Below are 19,580 nucleotides of genomic sequence, written 5' to 3'. Positions count from 1 at the left end.
CCTTTTTAAAATTTTATTCATTATCAGTTTAAATTATCTGGTGATAATAATTATAATTATTACCATTTTTATTATTTAGACTATGTAATTGAAATAAATATAAAAAAATTATTATTTATTTGTCATGAAAAATATTTTTAAAAAATAAATACAAAAAGTGTGGAAAGACCGGATCAAATCCATGTATGTAAAAACAAAGGAAAATTTTTAATTAAACAATTAAATAACTCTAGACATAGGCCGTTAAAACTTATTATAAAAGAAATCAAGAACTATTTTACACAGTAAATCTTATTTTCTAATAAAAAAATTCAATTTATTTTGCAATAAGAATACTTAAACTCAATCTGTTGATAAATATCTATACATTTTCTCCGACTTCCTCTAAATGACCAATGAACCATTTGTATAGAAGAAGAAACTTTACCCATAAGCATGTAGTCATTTTCCAACCAATCATGCCTATATCCAAATAATTAAGAATGTTCAATAACTATAATACCACATGTGATTTCTGCATACATTGAATTATGTAGCCCCCAGAAAAACAAAGCAACTCCCAATATATTTACCTCAGTTATAAATATGAAAATTTTGAGTGAGGGTGAATAAAATATATCGTATTAATGGGCATGCCAATGCAAGTTTTTATACAATTGTCAATAAGATAAACATATAATATTTTCTACTATTTTTAAGATAGTTACAATAAAAATAAACAAGCTTTTATATATATATATATATATATATATATATATATATATATATATATATTATGATTAAATAATAGTGCAATACTTCTTTACATTGTCTGTATACATTCAGTTTTAGACATGTTTTGTCTTCCTCCTCACTACTCGTGCTTATCGGAGAATCCTTTACCAATTTTAGAAATAATAAAAAAAAAAGAATAATGGTGAAAGGAAAATAAGCAGTGACAATTATTGTTGCCGGTCCATGCAGAGGGTTAGGTTAGGCCAATTGCACTAATACATTGTCAACATCAAACGTTTATCAAGTTGTTCAAAGCATAAATGTGAAGTCTTGGTTTGATTGATATCTGTACCTTGCTACTCAGTATTTAATGGTAAAATGTTTGGTGGAAAATGATAAGATGGAAACTGAAAATTCTAGCATAATTATTGACATGCCAGACTAGCACTCAGACTATTTTTCATTTTCCCCAACACAAGCACGTGAACTTGCTCAACGGTTAGAGCTCAATAACCCTTTTTCGGACAATAAAAATGGTGATACATGTGATGTTCTCTTGTACATCACGTACTAATAATATACCTAGCTTTTCACGATTTAGCATGAGCTAATTAGAGCCGTTAATTTGATCCGGTTCAAATAACTTGGCCGCGGATTGTGGTTAAAAAAGTCCACAAGACTAAAAGGCCCCCAATTAAAAAAGTCTGTCTGTCTTTGGTTCGACCTGTCCCAGTGATCAAGTCTTGACCTTCGATCTGGATCGACCTGAGACGGCTTGATTCCATCTTTGACTCAAACTTAAAATATTATTTTTAAGAATTAGTTAAAGTATTTTAATAGATCAAACAGACTTGATCCTGATCTTAACCCACTTAAAAAGAGACTTTGAGAGCTGAGACTGTTTTTTGGTCGGCTCATTTGGACCCCCTCTCAAAGGGTTACTAAGGAATGGACCAGGGCTAGCCCATGGACATTGGTCAAATTTGACATCTCTAGAACTAATTCAAATAATAAAGTGACTTATATTTGGTTAAGCAAAACGGCAAGGGAAAGAATACCAATTAGAAAATGCTTTCCCAAGGCAACAATTATACTTGTTTCTTTCTATGTAATGTTTGTTTACTTTCAAGATGGTTGAATGTTTTTCTCCCAGAACTTTTTTGTGTTCTATAACTCATCTTTGACATTCTTCACTTTTAGATATTTGTTGATGGATGCAGCCAATTCTTTCAAACCAGATTTTGTAGAAAGTTTGATCTGCATAAGAAAATGTTTGGTTATATAGAGTGGCAACTATATAAACCGAAATTCTATCACCAAAATCGGAGTTCAGACAAGTACTTACCGGATTTGCCTTATCATCTGCTCTGTAAAGCAGAAGTGTGGGGTAGTCATTCACCTGAAATAAGCAAAGATAAAATGCATTTTCAGTACATAAACTTTCATCATGTTAGTAGTCAATATGGAAAAACCATTTGTCCTTGATAAATCCCCAGGATCTTAAATTTTCACAAAAAAGTCTATGAGCTGTTCTGCCATGAAAAGTAGAGACAACAAAGATTTTCATTACGCTTACTTGCAGGTTTGGATGTTCATTCGCTGAAGCATCTATCCTTGCAAACACTAGACTACTTGATCCTTTGTAGTGCTTTGCCAATTTCTCTACCTGTTTGCTAGTGGCCTCACAGTTGATACACCAAGGTGTAAACACCTGTTTTCAGTCACGACTAATGAGCGAAAATCCACCAAGTAAATACACTTGAAAATTTTATTTTTTATATCCAACACGAACAAACTAATGAAGTTGGAGCAAATGACATAATATAGAAGGGATGAAACTTTGCAAACCTCCAAGAGCACATCCTTCTTGCTGCTCAAAATTTCATCATCAAATGTCTTCCCAACAATAACATGGACACTTGCTTCAGTCTGCAATTTCCAATGCCGTGATCATTAATTAACAAGACATTGAAATAAGTTTTCTGGACTAAAATAAACAACTTCTTTTAGGGTTCAATTATATCATTATAATCATAGAGAACACTATATCTCTCAGAATGAATCTGACATATTTGATGCATTCAATTTGATTTAAAAAAAACTAAAGTACCACATATGACACTGACAGCAGCTAATTTCTTGAATTGTTTGAAACTAAAGGGAGTAAGATACCTTACACGTATAAGAAAATTATGCAAAAATTTTAAATGATACTCACGTTATCTGGAATTGGTTGTGACTTGAAGTAAGGTGCCAAAGAACCTTGCACAAGATTATTGCAGAAGTCCTGCAGAATGCCATTTTAACATTAATTAGTCTCCTTTTGTAGGTGATCACTAAAATAAACAGAAGAGCAAATAGTACTTCAATATTGCTTCGTGTTGGTTTTGATTCCAACAAATATTTTGAGCTCATTCCATTATTAAATGCGGCGACCTATTTGGCAAACAAAGAAGTAAATCACATCAGTAGCCAAGATTATTTAAACTAATACAACCGTAAATATCATTGTTACTAACTAATAAACTAACCACAGGTTTTTTTGATTCTTCAAGACCGAACAATGTTAAGAACGGCTTTGCAAGGTTCTCATCATCAATATCCACATATATAAACATTATCTGCATTTAAATAAAAGAATTAGACCAGAAGTTCTGTAAAATGCAGGAAAATGGTTTTAAAGCCCCACATGTAGGCCAAAGTTAATCACCTTTGACTTGAATGTTCTTGCAACATCTTGAAGAGGATCAAGAAGAAGCTTGAAGTCATCAATGTTTGCAAAGACCAAAACCTAGAAAAAAGTAAATGATTAACATCGATTATTAGTAATTAGCAAGCTTGAACAGAAACATTAAAAATTAAATTAACAAGGAACAGTCCATACAGCCCATGATGAGTTAAATTTATTATTGATTGACAACAAAGAAGGCCCATTTGTTGGAGTGCAGTTGGAGAAACTTTAGTAAGTCTGTTAGTGGCTTAGTTTCTGCAAGGTCTTTTAGTCTTTTAACCAAACTACTGTTATTGAAAATCAAATGGGATGAGAACAACCACAACTTAGTTCTTTTGTTGTTCAGATTTTCCGGAATACTTTTGTACAAAAGAAATATGCTCAATTAGTGCTGAAAAAGACATTCATTTCCTTTACATATACACTCACATTTGTTTCAATTATCAACTATCAACCATCAAGGTGGTCACCAAGTGATCAACACATGGAAAATCATAGAAGAGATTATGATTTTGATGAGATGAAAGACTTGTTAGAGTGATTGTCTGATTTATTTTTATTGGTATCACATACTCAAATAGTAATTTATACCTAATAATTAAAAGTAAAACCAACCATAATGTCAAATAATCAAAATCTAGTCATTGTTCAACCAGAACATTCATTACCACAGAAGAGTTTACCGTAATTAACTCTGGTTATAGTTATAGATTTATTGAATATTGACAAAAATATTTGTGTTGAGTATCATATGTAATAATAGAGGAACCTAATTCAAGCTTAAGAACAACATGATACGTTCTCTTTAAATGCAAAGTGTACATACAAGAATATGAGTTGTCTCAATTGCAGAGGAATATTATAGGCGTATGCTTATATCCTATCTTATCCTATTAGGTCATGTTGTGTGTAAACATGCCATATATTCTTGCAATCATTGGAGACAAAAATACAGAGATTTTATGCCTAAATTTCATCTTTATTCCTTTTCTGTTTGCCTTTTATGGTACCCGAGGCAAGTTAGATTTCATGGCAAGCAACACCTCTAATTCTGGTCAAGAGGATAATACGTCTCCACCTCCTTTCTTTCGTGACCCTATTCAAAGCCCTACCAGTCCATTCTTTATCCACCCTAGTGAGAGCCCCTCTTTCATCATTGTTACCACTTCCCTCTCTAGGGACAACTATCAATCATGGTCTAGATCCACTCGAATGATCCTTATTTCTAAGAACAAGATGAATTGCAAGTCAAAAGAATATCTATTATAGATTAAATATGGATATAATACCGACCTGAAGCTTCACAGGGCTGGCATAGACTCTGACAGAATTCATTTCAGTCAGCGTTGTAACTAATGGAAACTTGTTGTAGTCTACAAACTCCAGTATCTTATTCATTGTGAAAGCTCCATCTGCACAATCAGGAAAGTTTTGCATGTTGCTTTAGTAAGTCCTCACTCCTCACCATTTGGGTGCTTGAAAACAGACAGAGGTAAGAGGGAAAAAAATCATGTTATACATAAACATGCCATAATGCAGTTCCACCAAATTTTAACTGTTTAAATAATATAAATCTGATATGTATATATAATACCCAGCCGGGAGATTCTAGTTTATTACTCTTTTTGCATGGTTCTAATTTGCAACAAGTATAGAATTCACATCTTAAGCTATAGCCACTTTGAGTGATACTCGTATTACCAATTAATATCACTATCTGTTTTACTTAATATTTTAATGAAGAAATAGTAGAGCGAATCCAACACATGGCTAGAAAGTTACAAACCAAAAACAGACTTACCATATACAGTGTATCTTTCTGGTTCACTCTTAACAATCCCAAGAAAACGACCTTTAGAATTGATAGCTGGATAAAGAACTTTGGCAAGCTCTACCTGATTTACTTCAACAAATTGGGTTTCATTATCAGACTTTGCAGCACTCACAAATTCCTCATAATCAGGTCCCTGCGATGTGTAAAAATATATGCTATATTACCACACAACCAAATTCAAGGGTAATGTAAATGTGTTTTTTATCAACAGGAAATTCATTAACAAAAAATAATCTGCAGCACCAAATATTACATTAATTGATTGATCAACTCCACAACTCTCACTCGTTTGAACCTTGTGCCAATATGGAAAATCAAGTATGATAACCCCAGCATGCCTTACATTAAAATTTCACTTACCTCAAATTTATCAAACCGACCAAGGAGAAACTTTTGATACTTCCTCAGAAACTTCTCTGCTTCTACCACTGAACTTATCCGAATAACAGGAGTACCAGTCTTTTTTCTTGTCCATATCACCATATCATCCCTGAAAGCATCATGAAAACAAATAAGCCAATAAACATTTAAAGCTAAAACAGCACACACAAAAAGATAGGATACACGAATCCAGATACGGGGATATGATTATTTTAAATGTATATTGTATCCAGATATGAACAAAAACTCTTAAAACATAGTAAATATATAATTGCAGTTCAGCAAATCCAAATTAAGAACATAGTTCCAGTACACTATTAAAAACATAGATTATAAATCATTACCATCAAAAGTTGCTTCTTGAATAATAGTCCTCTAAATCTCATCCCTTTCTTGAAATCATACATAGAGAGGACAATTTCGATAAGTTTCATTAATGTCTATATGAATCTACATTGTACATGTTTTCTAAGTATCATGTAGCAGTATTACATTCTCATAACCTTTTTTAAATAAAGGTTTGAATACTTCACCAATACATGTGAATGAAGAGTAGAATCAGTATTGGATACAAATCGGAGAAGCCAATAATAAGTGAGAAGAGTTAGAGCATCTTACGCAGTAAAACCACCAGAGTAGGGCTGAGAGGTGCCATTGACAAAGAGAAGCAAAGTGGGGAAGCCTTTGACACCAAGGAAAGATGCGGGCTTTGGGTACCTGTCAGCATCAAGTTTGGCCATAACAATAGGGACTTTCAATTCCTTCAGAGAAGTTGCAGCCTCAGCAAAATGGGGCATGAGCTCAGCACTCCTTGGACACCAAGGTGCATACCCCAGAACCAGAACAAACTCGTTTCCATTAACAACCCGCTCTGTGTTTTCGTTGTTGAGCTCAATAACGATTCTTTGGGCTTTGCTTAAAACCTCTGCTTCTGATAACTTCTCGCCACCCCCATCGGCTTCACGCTCTACTTCCTCGTCCACCGCTAACAGCTCCTCCAACTCATCCTCAATCTCTGTTGCAACATTAAACTTCAGTACGAGGAGAAGGGAGAGAAGGACGAAGATGAATCTCAAGATGGGTTTCCTCGTAGACATGTTTTTTGTCTAGTAGAATTGGTCAGGGATCAAGATCTGATGGGGTTTGTGAAAGGTTTGGGAAATTGGTAAAAGTGGCAGAATGCACATCAGTGAAGATGTGCGTGAAGTGGGAAATAAAACGCTGCGGAGAATGGTTTAGAAGGGCACAGTGACAAACTACGGATGCGCCTTAATTTCAGGGCCACCATGTTAACAAGATTTCAGGAGACTCCAAACCTGCCACTATTCTTGACCATAGAGAAAAAAAAAAAACAACAACAAAGTGTTCCTTTTTTTCTAAAAATTCAGATTTTTATGAGCAGGAGAACTTCCTCCATTTTATTTACCGATCAATAAAAAATAGTTGATCAGTTTGTTGAAAATTAAAAAAAAAATGAAAAAGTACATACAGGTTCTTGTATTAGAAGTGTTTCTTAAAATCAACTACTAGATTAACCTATATATGTAAAAAAGCATAAAAATGTAAGTTTAAAATGTAAAGATAATGGTGGAAATATTGTAATTAGTTATTGAAAGTTGAAAATAGAAATAACATTCCCATCAATCAGCGTGTACACATCATTTTGACCCAGTGACATAATCTTGTTTATGAAAAACGGCTTTAAACAAACAAGCACCGACTTTTATGAGAGAAAAAAAAAACTAATTTCAGACAAATTTTGGAAATAAATTGGTTACATTAAATTTTATTAATTTCCTAATATTCTTCTTAAAATATTTTTTTATAAATAAAAAAACTTAACATACTTTTATAAAAAAAAATATCATTAAATAAAATAAAAAATACAGTTAAAATTTTTTATAATTTTCTCACTGGGTTTTGTTGGTATGTCAAAGTGGGTTGGACTTATCCGTTAGACACCAAGAAAAAGATGAACTGGATTGAAGTTTCCAACCTTCTAACCATCAGCAACTTGGTCTGTCTAGCCTATCAAACTGGCAGGTTAAAGGCGGGTCAGTCCATCCTATTCTGTCGATTTTTTTTTAATGATTAAAAATTAAATTATATAATATATATATATATATAATATATTATATAAACAAATTTATGTATAAAAAAAATTAAAAATAAAAAAAAAAATAAGAAAAAGAGTGACGGACTAGCCCGTTCTAGAACAAGTTGTTGTATCCAATCCAACTGGATCCGACCCGCTTTTGGTAGACACCTCTGTTTGTTTTCAGTATCTTCTTTCCATTTTCCACCCATCCAAGCTATGCAATGGTGGTGGAAATATCATTATTGAGCAATTTGACAATTCACGTTTACAGCCAAATAAAATTGAAAGCTCTTTTGTATGCATCCCACAAAGATAACCTGAAGAACCTTTTTGCTATTGCTGTCTTATTAGTTAATTAAGATCATTCTTGTGCTCAATTTTTTCCAATGTTAACACAATTAACTCTCTTCAAAATGATCCGAACCATATCAATGCCTAAACATTAAGCTACATCATGATACTTTGCTCAAACGTTCTGCATAAACTGACTCAAATGATTGTTCATCAATCTACAATTTCGCAATTTCACTTGGGCTTTCTCTAAAGATGATTTATCAATTTCTCTGTAATGAACTGGCGAATTTTCTGTTCATTTTTTTCATACGCATACTCAAATTTACATGCATTTATTGGCACAAGGTTCATGACAGTAAACTACAGAATGGATTCAAGGGAGTGGTTGTATGTAAAGTATTTTTCCGAGTGCATATATTACATCTCTTGCAAACCAAACCAACCTTCTAATCTGAAGCCACCAGGATCAGACCATAGATTATGCAATTTTAAGGTACAGTTTCAAAACAGATTATAAGTCTCTGAAAATGAACATTCATCATTCATCATTCATCATTCATAGGTGCATGAATTCCTTTTGAATTTGATAGGTTTTGATCCGGAAGAGTTGATGATCAAGGGACAAGTGATTTGCTTATGATGCTTTGTCTTCACCAGTTTACCCACCACATTTCCACGTGACCGGATTTCAAAGTTCAATGTGAGTGGAACCTCAACACCAGTTTGAGAGGCAGTTATGGTGGATCCAGCACCATACAGAGGAACCTTTGTACCCTCTACGTTCACTGATACAATGCGGTGACTTTTTCTTGGCTGATAGTATTTCTTCAGCTGCAACAAGTTAGATATACCAATGTAGATCGTGTTAGGTTTACAGAAGGGTTAAATAAGAAGATACAACACCAATGAGACATGAGTCCAGCTACACAAAACATTGACATCACTATCAACCCAAAACCTTAAGACAATGGATTTATGGGTCTTTATTTTTATTTTATTTTTATACAGTACTCTATTTTCTCATTTTTAACCACAAATAAAAATACTTCCTAATAATCGTGGACGTAGACAAAGTATGTCGAACTGCGTTAAATTCTTGTATAATTTGAATTTGAGTTACTTTTTGTTCTTAAATTTTGTAGTGATGAGATAATTTTTACCTGGCCTGAGGCAACTGTGATGTCTGAGAAGACAAGATTGATGGGTGTGGAGTGTACATGAATTCCAAAAAATGTAGCAGGGTTATAGATGCTCATGCGCAAAGTCACATTAAGTGTCATCATTTTTGTGATGACACCCGTGAAGTCTGAACCCTCTCCAACGTACATATTGTGCACCGTCAAACTCTGCAACAACCAAAAATATCAACAAGATACCCTGTGACTACCAACTACTTCAAGTGACATGTAATGAGAATCCCATGACTCATACCAGTGCTAGTAATAACAGCTTAAAAGTGGAGTATTACACGATCATAATCTAGGAATTGAATGAGTAAATTATGCACATTGAAACAAAAATCTTAGTATACTGCTACACAAGTTTCTAAGTGGTTTATTCATGGTATCCATGTTATAATTTGAAATAAAACAGAGTTTATAGATTAACATAGAAAGTAAACCATTGACAGGTTCAGACAACAAACTATGCATATGGCTGGAGGAATCAAGAACTAACCAAAGTCATAGCACAAGCACAAATTGATAAATTTTCTTACCTTGACATTAACTTCTGCTTTGTAAGGTCTGCTAGCACCCCAAATGATCAAGCAAAACACAGTGAAAACAACCACAAAGGTAAACACAGCAATCAATGCTTGTAATCTTCTTGTGAAACCCTTGTCATCAAACTCATGATAAGAACCTTCTTCCAGAATCACATCACACTCAGGCCACCCCTTATCGTTTCTCTTCCTACTACCTTTCCTTCCAGAAGATGACCTGAAAATCCCAGAAAAACGGCTTGCAGAAGAGTTCCTAGAGTGGCGTCCAAACGAAGGGTGTGAAGGAGACTCCATTGGACTGTTAGATATTGGCGTAGCCTGCATTGAAGATGACTTGTCTCCATCGTGAGAATCCCTTGAAGGACTCTGCACATAGTACACAGGACGCTTTGGAGACCTTGAAGGTGAAGAAGGAGCTAAACTTGTGATATCGGATTCAGATTTTGCAGACAACATCATCAAAATCTGAATCACTATACAATACAGAAAAACACCTGATATAGGTGTTTATTATAAGATATAGAGTGAAGTCAGTACCAAACTGAATTTGTACGTATATATATATATATCTAGCAGAAAAAAGAAGAACAACTAGTGAGAAACTCAAAAGATGCAACACTCAATATAGATAAATGATGAACAAACACACATTCAACTCAATTCAATTGTGTTTCTTTCACTGTGAAGTGCAGAATAAGAACTTAAGCTTGAAGGATAAATAAGAGCAATGGATAATAGAGTTGAAAGGCTCGGAACCAAACCTCACTGGCTGCACAAATTCAGCAGGGTCGGGAATAAGTGTCGGCAGCTTGTTTTTATTTTTCAATTTTTTTCTGATATGAGTGTTTAAATTAGAAAACAACAGTTTCTTATGTTGTCTTTTTTCTTGGTGGGGCAGAGCCACTTCTGCAAAAATAATTCTTGAACCTTCAATTATAGGAGTAGGACAATTGTCTAATTATATTATGGGTCCTCTCTTGTTTGTGTATGCTGCAACGTGATGTTATTTGTTATCGTTTTAGGTGCGTTCTATAATGTATTTCTGACGTTTAGTTTTGTTGGATAATGCAGATTACGAATTACAAAAACAGATTAAGTCACTAAACAACACTCGAGAAAGGAACTTCGCTAATGCCATTTGGGTACCCAATGACAAAATTGGTTGCACCATTTAAATATTTTAATGCAAGGTTGTTAACGTCTGATTAAATAAACAAGACGGGAATTCACGTGTATGAAATCTCAAAAACCCTATCTATCAGTTTTGCAGGAAAAAGGGTTCGGTAAAGTTGTGTTTTCACGAGCAAATATTGGGGTTTATTGCACCGTATCGAAACATCTTTTGACTTTGAATCCAAAGTTCAATTTACCGTACATGTTTTGCTCTGTTCATTTTGGATAAAGTAATAAAATGTTTAAACCTTATTAAATATTTCTTGTAAAATTGTTTGGATTTAATTCAGATATATTAATTAACAGTAAAATATTTAATCCAACCATTGGCATTTCTGATTATATTATTAAGTCTACCACTTTATATGCTACAATCATGATGTTATCAAGTTGATTAACAGTATATTCTTGTTTACTATTATTATTATTATTATTATAATAATAATGTGTATTATAAATAAATATATATACATAAATACTTTCTGTTGAGAAATTATGATAAGCCTGACCGTATGTTTAAGAGGGTACTGTAAAGAATTTTTTGGGCCTAAGGTGTTTCCCATGTCCTAACATAATTACACGAAGGCCCACATTTGACCCAAATAGTGTCAGAGTCTAAAATCAGCCCATACTGTATCTGGATAAGAAAATTAGAAAATAAAAAATACTCAGCGGAAAGCCTTCTCTTTTTATCAGAGCCAGGTTTCGATCCTGGGACCTGTGGGTTATGGGCCCACCACGCTTCCGCTGCGCCACTCTGATTTGTTGATAATTTCATACAATTAATAATATATATTTATATATCTTAGTTATTATTTCATGTAAAATAGATTTTATTATTTATATTTTAGTCTCAAATTTTTTGTACAATGATAAATTTAGTTATTAATAAATTAAAATTAAAAAAAATATTTACCACATTTTTTTAAATCTTTTTAGATTTATATATGAAACTTTCAAATTAAAATATTATTCATTCTTTAATCATTTTAAACAATGGTTACATCCATTATAAGCATCAATATTTTTAATTAATATACTACTTTTTATATTGTTAAAAATGTAAATATGCCATTAATATTATCAACCATTGATTTAAAATCTAAATATATACATAAGTTTTCCAAAACATTCATTTCTTTTCCTATTAAATGTGTGTTTAATAGGAAATGAGTTATACCTTTGAAGATGTCATGTGTTGTCTGAAAAGAAAAACATATGAAAGTGTCTCATAAAATCAAAAAATCACCATCTTTTTTTTTCTTTAATTTCTCATAAATAGTGTTTAAATTTTTGGTGTTGGGATAAATTATTGAACATATAATTAAATAAAGGAGATGGACATAGAAGTAATAAAATGGTATTATTGATGTTGGTTGTTGTCAATTTGTTTGATTCCAGCTATTAAAATATTTAACCAATGGTTGATGAATTTAGCATTTGGTGGTTACTATAAGACCATTGACTTTCTCTTCTAATGCTTCTGATTTAATCATTTAATATTTATTTCATTAGCCATTCACCTAAAAAAATATCATCTCATGATTTTGCACTATAATGCTAAATCCCAAACACAACACTCCTTCATTTGAATCAATCATGTTTAAATATATTAAAATATATTAAATTTGAATCAATCATGTTTCAAATTATTTTATTTTCCATATTTTATGTAAATAAAGTAATTTTAATTAATTGAATTTTAGTTTTTGTGTGTGTATAAGATATTAAAAAAATATATTCAAATATAAAATATTAGTTAATAATTATAAAATATTAATGTTGATCATTTTTTTTATTTTATTTTAATTTACTTTTTGAGACAAAATTTGTTAATGTTTTTTTAACTAATATTAAAAAAGTTTTTTCTCAGTTCGTCCATTTTTTGTTCATTGCAATTATTTTGGTTTGCATGAAGTCGTTGGTTAAGGTTGTTTTATCAATTTTTTTTATCAAATCGAGTTGATATTTTTCCTCAACTGGCATTGATTGACAAAACTACTATTAACAGTTTATTTAAAATATTCTAGTTAACATTAGAAGAAAAATATATAGCAAATTATTGATATAGGAAAAAAATCACAATAAACTTCAAATGAAAGAATAATTCTATGTATTGTTGATTGAAAAATAATCTTCACCCATGTTGTCTTAAAAAATTTAATTAATAGTGCTTAAAAAATACTACAACTAACATTAACTAAAAATAATCTAAAAAAATGTGTTTGATACTATATTTAAATTACGCATCTAATACTATGAAGATGTTCCTCAATTGATTCTAATCAACATCAATTACGTACAGTCTGTATGACGGAGATTATATGAATTAATAGGTGAAGTTTCAAGCTTGAAAGAGAAGTTTTTTATTTCTCTTTTTATGAAAATAATTAAGTTTTTTTATAACGATTTAGTGTAGGCAAAATTCAATGTGTGTATGGTATCAAAGTTAAGGATTTTGATGTTTACAAAATACTGCTATATTTTATAAAGTATTTGATATTTAATGGATTATTATAAATAATTTTGTTGGTTTTGGTATGCGTCGTTATCACACTCACAAAATCGTTCCACCGACAAAATGTTGTGTTTCCAAAATATATTTAGACAAGTTGTGAGGTATATTTAATCAAATCTTCTAAAAAATTATGTTTGACACAAATAAATATTTTTAAGAGTTCCTTAAGAATTGTTCTCTATAGTTGATGCATGATAACTCTCTTGCTCAATTGAATAAAGGAAGTATTAAAATTACGTGAGGAAAAAATGGATGACAATAAATTTTAAAATATGAGGTAAGGTTTTCTTGATATTATAATGAGTTATTCTGTTAATATATCGTTCAACTTACTTGTTTTTATTTAATGTGGAATTTTTATCTTGCCTTAATTTTTAAAAAACTTCTTTCAAGTGTAAATTTTCCTATATTAAAAAGTTTTCCTTTTAAAGATGAATATTTCAATTAACAGTAACAAATCCTTAAGTATCGGAGTTTTTCACCTTTTTATATCACATTTAGTTAAGTTGCCATCAAAATAACCATTGACTTTAATATTTGGTAAAGGTTTGTCGAGGAGAGACGTCAAATAAATTCACTACCAATGAGACATTAGTAAGCTCATATAAAAGAACGAGATATCATTTTTAACCCATTTCCATTTTGATCAAATATGAGATTTTCAACTCATCTTGCATTTTTAATAATCTTTACCTCAAGTGAAAATTTCTCAAATTAAAACACATTCGTCTCAAATACGAATACATTAATAGTACTAACCAATCTTTTAACTTCAGATATTTTACTTGCTTTATACGATATTGGTTCAGACTGTCACAAGGATGAACCATCGATTGATAGCACATGAGATTATTTTTAAGGGATACGTCAGATATTCGTTATCAATAAGTCATGAACAAGACCATATAAGATATCAGAATACAAATTTCAATACAAAATTTTAAACAAATAATTTGTGGATTCTTTTATTCATGTAATGTTCATCTTATTCACTTTTATCTAATGTGAAACATCATCTCATTTAGTCTTCTTAACTTATAAAAATGTAAAAAAAAAATATGGTAATACTTACCTTTGATTTATATTTTTTGTCATAATAGATATAGTTTGCATATATTTCCTGAAGTATAATTTTTATCATGGATTTAGTGTGATTCTCCCATACTTTGTGTTTGTTTATTTATTTCTTTTAACAAATTTTCACTTCATGACAATTTTTTGAATTTTTTCACGTCAGCATAACTAAGATGTCAAAATTTACAGTAATGTTTAACATAATCTTTTTGAAAATATTTACTTTTGATTTTATAAATTGATGATTTATTGAACTTTTATGAAAATATTATGTTTACAAATGTCCTTTTATTTTATTTATAATTTTAGTCTTTATTTTAAAATAGATATATTTGGACTTTATATTTTAGAACTGTATTTATTTTTTGCACACGTTATGTTACTTTATATTACGGGTCCTCTCTTGTTTATACTTGTTACAACGTGATTTTATTTGATATCATTTTTTAGGTACGTTCTAGATTATATTCTCGATGTTTAACTCTACTGGATAATAATGTAAATTACGAATTACAAAAACAGATTAAGTAACTAAACAACACTTCGCTCTGAAACAAATTGGATGGTACTGGAAAGAATTTTTTTTGGGCCTAAAGTGTTCCTGATGTCCTGACATAGATTACATGAGGGCCCAAATTTGACCCAAATAGTGTTAGAGTCTAAAATCAGCCCATACTGTATCTGGATACGAAAATTATAAATTAAAAAATTTTAAGCGGTATCTGGATACGAAAATTATAAATTAAAAAATTTTAAGCGGAAAGCCTTCTCTTGTTATCAGAGCCAGGTTTCGATCCTGGGACCTGTGGGTTATGGGCCCACCACGCTTCCGCTGCGCCACTCTGATTTGATATTAATTTATGCAAACAAAACTATTTTACTATCATTTAGGCATTAGAATGAACTAAAAAAAGAATAATCACTTTTCTTTTTTTAATTTTAGCTTCATATAAAAAATTTAAACTTATATACATTTAAATTAGAACATTATTCGTTCTTTCATCATTTTAAACGATGGTTATATTCATTATAAGCATTGCAATTTTTAATTAATATATTACTTATATCATTACAAATTTTATATACATTATTAATTTTCTCAACCATCGATATAAAAATTAATTATTAATTATATTCATTTCTAAATCTTTGTTGTTGAGAGTAGTCTCATTCATTATTCATTGCTCTCTTTTTGTTTCCGAACCACGAATTTTTGAAGATGCACTTAATTATAGTAGAAAAATGTCTTATAAAACCACAAAATCATCATTTATTTATTTATTTATTTATTATTATTATTATCTTACTCGGAAGTAGTGTTGAAATTTGTGGTATTGTGATAAATTATTGAGCAGATAATTAAAGAAATGACATCCACACAGAAGTCATCAAATGAAATTATTGATTGTGATTGGTATGAATTTGTTTGATTAGCTATTAAAATATCTAAGGAATGGTTCATGCAATTTCCATCTACCAGATACTACTATATAAGGCAATTGTGTGTTGACCTTCTCTCTTAATGTTTCCCATCTAATCATATAATAAAAAAAATCATTACATAATTTTGCATTATAATGCTAAACCTCAAACAATATAAATTACTTTATTTGTTTAAATGTTTTATTTAAATAGAACAAATTAAATTTGTTAAATGATAATGTTTTGTATAAGACATTTTTTATTATCACAAAAATTTAATAAAAAATATAAAACAATTATTAATGATTAAAGAAAATAGTAACGATCTTTTATATTGATCTTAGTTATTATTATTATTATTTTTTGTTAAAATTATATTAAATAGTATTAAAATTATTTTTTCTTAATTGGCCATTTTTTTATATTGATTAGAATTATTTCTATGAAATTATTTGTTAATGTTGTTTTTACTAATTTTTTTATCAATTTCTACTGAAAATTTTCCTCAACTATTATCAATAAAAATAATCCTAATTAGCATTGATAACAGAAAATAACAATGATGTCAATTATTATTAGAAGAAAAAATGATACCAGAACAATACCACAATAAACATCGAATAAAAGAATAATTCTAACTAATGTTGATTGGAAAGTAATATTGACTCATGTTATAAAAAAAAATATACTTCAATTAATATTGTTTAAAGAAAATTCTAACTGGCATTAACTAAAAATAATTTTAAAAAAATAATGTGCGTAACAAGATAAAAAAATGGCATCACCGTTGATAAAAAAAAAAAATCAACTATTGAAACAATTCTAGCAAAATATTAAGATTATAATGAAACTCTTAATCAACTATAACAAGAATTTTGGCAATGGTATTTTGGTCTTATTCAAGTTACATCCTGAACAAACTTTTAAAAAATGGATAGCTTTAAAAGAAATTTACAAGTGAAGGTTAAAAAGTTTTATAATTTTAATCAATCTAGTTATTCTTGTGAAATTAAAAACTTTTTTTTTTACAGTTCTAATCGAAACAATGCATTTTATCCTATATATTTAAAAACCAAAATGAATTACCGAATTTAACATACGTATCTAAATACTATAAATATGTTTATCAATTGATTGTAACAAACATCAACTATGTGCAATAAGTGGTAGGTGAAGCTTCAAGCTAGTAGAAGAAGTTTTTTTCTCTTTTCATCAGAATACTTAATTTTTTTTAACGATTAAGTGTAGGTTAATTTTAATGTATGTATAATATAAAGTTATAGTAAATACATTATTCAGACCTTGATATCATGCAGTTAGTTATTATTATTTTTTAATATAGAATTTGGGATAATATCATAATACCCTGTATGGCTTGAGTTGTGCTAAAGATTTGAATGTTTGCAAAATACTGATATTTTTTAGAAAGTGTTTGATATGTAATGGATTTTTATAAATAATTTTTGTTGGTTTTGGGAAATGCTTATATATAAAAGAACATCGTAAGATATTTCGACAAATTGTAAGATATGTCTAATAAAGTCTTTTAAAAAAATTTATGTTTGAGATAAATAAGATTTTAAGAGTTGCTTAATTATTTTTCTATGAAGTTGACGCATGATAACTGTCCCAATCAATTGATGAAGGAAATCTTAAAATTCCGAAGAGAGAAAATGAACGGGAATAAATTTAAAATATGAAAATGTAAAGAGAGAACAATAATAGGTCTTTTATTTTGTTTAATTTACCATTTTAGTCTTTATTTTAAAATACAGATATATATTTGGACTTTATATTTTAGAAAACCCGTATTTTTTTTTTTACGTTATGTTACTTTATTTTCTAATTAAACTTTGAATATGATATATCTATTGAAGTCACATGCCATGTTATTTTCATCTATAATATAATACAGATATGTATTTTTAAAATAAATTACTCGAATATTATTTAATCATTAGTTTTTTTATTTTTTTATAATAAGCTTATAAATTAACGACCTAAGAATGATTAAGAAGTGAATTTAACTTATCTTTATACAATCAGTTTTTAAGATAAAATTAATTTTATTTATAAACTTTACATTCACTTTATCTTTAATCAACATTTCTAACAATAATATTTACATTACTTATTACCTTGTGACATTACATATATATATATATATATATATATATATATATATATATATATATATATATATATATATATATATATACACACACACACATTACTCAGTGGATAGGTAGTTCAATCGAATCCAATCACCTGGCCAAAATGACGAAACTGAGAAAATTCCTTTTATTTATGGCCTCACCACCTTTATCCTTAGCTCCTCACTCGTCTTTCGCATCAATTTTGTCATGGTAGGACTCTATGACTGAGTGAGTCACCAGAATGACAAAAAATAATGAGGAGAGAGGGAGTTATTCATGAATGTCCATTTATATAATGAGTCCAAAATGTGAGGTAGCAGAAGTAAGGACAGAAAAAGTTTTGGTCATTTGGGTTATTCCCTCACAAAGGAAAATTGTGACATCATATATAGAGTGATATGTTATTACTATTGCTCACTTTCTTGGAAAAGAGAAAGGGTGTGAGAAACCATGTTGGAAGGTAAAGCTGTGATAGAGGATACTGACATGCCCCTCAAGATGCAGATCCAAGCCATGGCATCTGCTTCTGAAGCTCTTGATCTCTATGATGTTCTGGACTGCACATCCATTGCTGCCCACATTAAAAAGGTAACATTTTTCTGCCATCCATTGCATGTGTTGTTGTTCTTGGAGACTAATTTCAGTGTAACTTTTTCTGTAACACGAGTTTGAGGTTGGTGGTTGACGGAGTTTATGGTTTTTGTTGGACTGATAGGAGTTTGACACGAAGCATGGTTCTGGATGGCAGTGTGTGGTGGGATCGAGTTTTGGGTGCTTTTTCACCCATTCCAAGGGAACCTTCGTCTACTTTACCCTGGAGACTCTCAATTTCCTCATCTTCAAAGGGGCTTCTGATCATATCTGACTATATTTTCATGCTTGGGGAATTGGACCCTTTTAATGTTTCGAAGGATGCAGTGCAGGGTTATAATGATGTTCTTTTTCATTTTGTATATAACGATATATAAGTTCCTGTTCTTCAGTTCTTCTCTTGCTGCTTTGGATAAGGTCCTCTTAAATTTCTCTTCATATTATGGATATTATCAGAAAGAGGATGCGTCTTGGTTGTACCAGAAAGAAGATAAAGGATGAAGTATTAATGAAACTGAAATTAGATATGAAAAGAAAGTTCTGGAATTGGGTCATGATATTTTGTTTGATGAGTGGGGTCGTTCAGTGCTTTTCCTTTTCCTACTTTTCCTCTTTAGATATATTTTAACGATATTTTGGGATAAGAAACAAGGACAATGGTTGGTGTGGATGGGCCAGAAGGAAAAATAAAAGAAGGATATTTAAAATATCTATATTATGAAATAATATACCTGCTTAATGCAATAAATTAAATCTTAACTTTAAATAAACTTGTGTGTAGAAATATTCCGTTGAAACGTGGCTTGAGTTCTAAGTTTAAATTCAACATAAAAGGAAAGTTTACGGTTTCAAACTTATAAGTTCTATCATA

At 30.3% G+C, this 19,580-nt stretch overlaps 3 protein-coding genes across 5 annotated transcripts; 1 reads left to right on the top strand and 2 right to left on the bottom strand.

Moving 5' to 3' along the window:
* Nucleotides 1-1,713: 1,713 nt before the first annotated feature.
* Nucleotides 1,714-6,986, bottom strand: LOC114185967 (protein disulfide isomerase-like 1-6). Its single transcript, XM_028073957.2, has 12 exons — nucleotides 6,279-6,986; nucleotides 5,640-5,769; nucleotides 5,247-5,412; nucleotides 4,739-4,857; nucleotides 3,425-3,505; nucleotides 3,246-3,335; nucleotides 3,079-3,150; nucleotides 2,933-3,001; nucleotides 2,563-2,643; nucleotides 2,291-2,425; nucleotides 2,060-2,113; nucleotides 1,714-1,971 (listed from the first exon to the last, which is right to left on the bottom strand). Exons 1-12 carry the CDS (start codon nucleotides 6,755-6,757, stop codon nucleotides 1,882-1,884), a joined length of 1,566 nt encoding a protein of 521 aa, XP_027929758.2. The 5' UTR covers nucleotides 6,758-6,986; the 3' UTR covers nucleotides 1,714-1,881.
* Nucleotides 6,987-8,402: 1,416 nt separating this feature from the next.
* LOC114185545 (uncharacterized) lies at nucleotides 8,403-10,696 on the bottom strand. 3 transcript variants are annotated; one of them, XM_028073339.2, is made up of 4 exons: nucleotides 10,537-10,696; nucleotides 9,770-10,248; nucleotides 9,213-9,398; nucleotides 8,403-8,883 (listed from the first exon to the last, which is right to left on the bottom strand). In XM_028073339.2, exons 2-4 carry the CDS (start codon nucleotides 10,232-10,234, stop codon nucleotides 8,605-8,607), a joined length of 930 nt encoding a protein of 309 aa, XP_027929140.1. In that variant the 5' UTR covers nucleotides 10,235-10,248; nucleotides 10,537-10,696; the 3' UTR covers nucleotides 8,403-8,604. The 3 variants fall into 3 exon arrangements, with proteins under 3 accessions (XP_027929140.1, XP_027929139.1, XP_085530233.1); XM_028073338.2 differs by having other exon boundaries at nucleotides 9,770-10,269; nucleotides 10,537-10,675; XM_085674107.1 differs by lacking the exon at nucleotides 10,537-10,696 and having other exon boundaries at nucleotides 9,770-10,522.
* Nucleotides 10,697-18,279: 7,583 nt separating this feature from the next.
* On the top strand, nucleotides 18,280-19,263 carry LOC114183363 (dynein light chain LC6, flagellar outer arm-like protein). Its single transcript, XM_028070373.2, has 2 exons — nucleotides 18,280-18,706; nucleotides 18,834-19,263. Exons 1-2 carry the CDS (start codon nucleotides 18,569-18,571, stop codon nucleotides 18,981-18,983), a joined length of 288 nt encoding a protein of 95 aa, XP_027926174.1. The 5' UTR covers nucleotides 18,280-18,568; the 3' UTR covers nucleotides 18,984-19,263.
* Nucleotides 19,264-19,580: the final 317 nt, after the last annotated feature.

The sequence above is a fragment of the Vigna unguiculata genome, chromosome 5, assembly GCF_037176805.1.
Source record: "Vigna unguiculata cultivar grain cowpea cultivar isolate G323 ecotype 2 chromosome 5, ASM3717680v1, whole genome shotgun sequence".
Classification (NCBI taxonomy): Eukaryota; Viridiplantae; Streptophyta; class Magnoliopsida; order Fabales; family Fabaceae; genus Vigna; species Vigna unguiculata.
Note: the sequence above shows the minus strand (reverse complement) of the source record. Positions and strands in the feature narration are given on the sequence as shown.

Excerpts from the sequence above, each read along its gene's own strand:
- LOC114185967 (XM_028073957.2), bottom strand. The coding sequence starts at position 6,757 with ATGTCTACGAGGAAACCCATCTTGAGATTCATCTTCGTCCTTCTCTCC. Across the intron at positions 3,151-3,245 it reads AAGAATCAAAAAAACCTGTG|GTCGCCGCATTTAATAATGG; the intron begins GTTAGTTTATTA and ends TTTGCCAAATAG. Across the intron at positions 2,114-2,290 it reads ATGAACATCCAAACCTGCAA|GTGAATGACTACCCCACACT; the intron begins GTAAGCGTAATG and ends TGCTTATTTCAG.
- LOC114185545 (XM_028073339.2), bottom strand. The coding sequence starts at position 10,234 with ATGATGTTGTCTGCAAAATCTGAATCCGATATCACAAGTTTAGCTCCT. Across the intron at positions 9,399-9,769 it reads AAGCAGAAGTTAATGTCAAG|AGTTTGACGGTGCACAATAT; the intron begins GTAAGAAAATTT and ends TGGTTGTTGCAG. Across the intron at positions 8,884-9,212 it reads TCACAGTTGCCTCAGGCCAG|CTGAAGAAATACTATCAGCC; the intron begins GTAAAAATTATC and ends AACTTGTTGCAG.
- LOC114183363 (XM_028070373.2), top strand. The coding sequence starts at position 18,569 with ATGTTGGAAGGTAAAGCTGTGATAGAGGATACTGACATGCCCCTCAAG. Across the intron at positions 18,707-18,833 it reads TTGCTGCCCACATTAAAAAG|GAGTTTGACACGAAGCATGG; the intron begins GTAACATTTTTC and ends TTGGACTGATAG.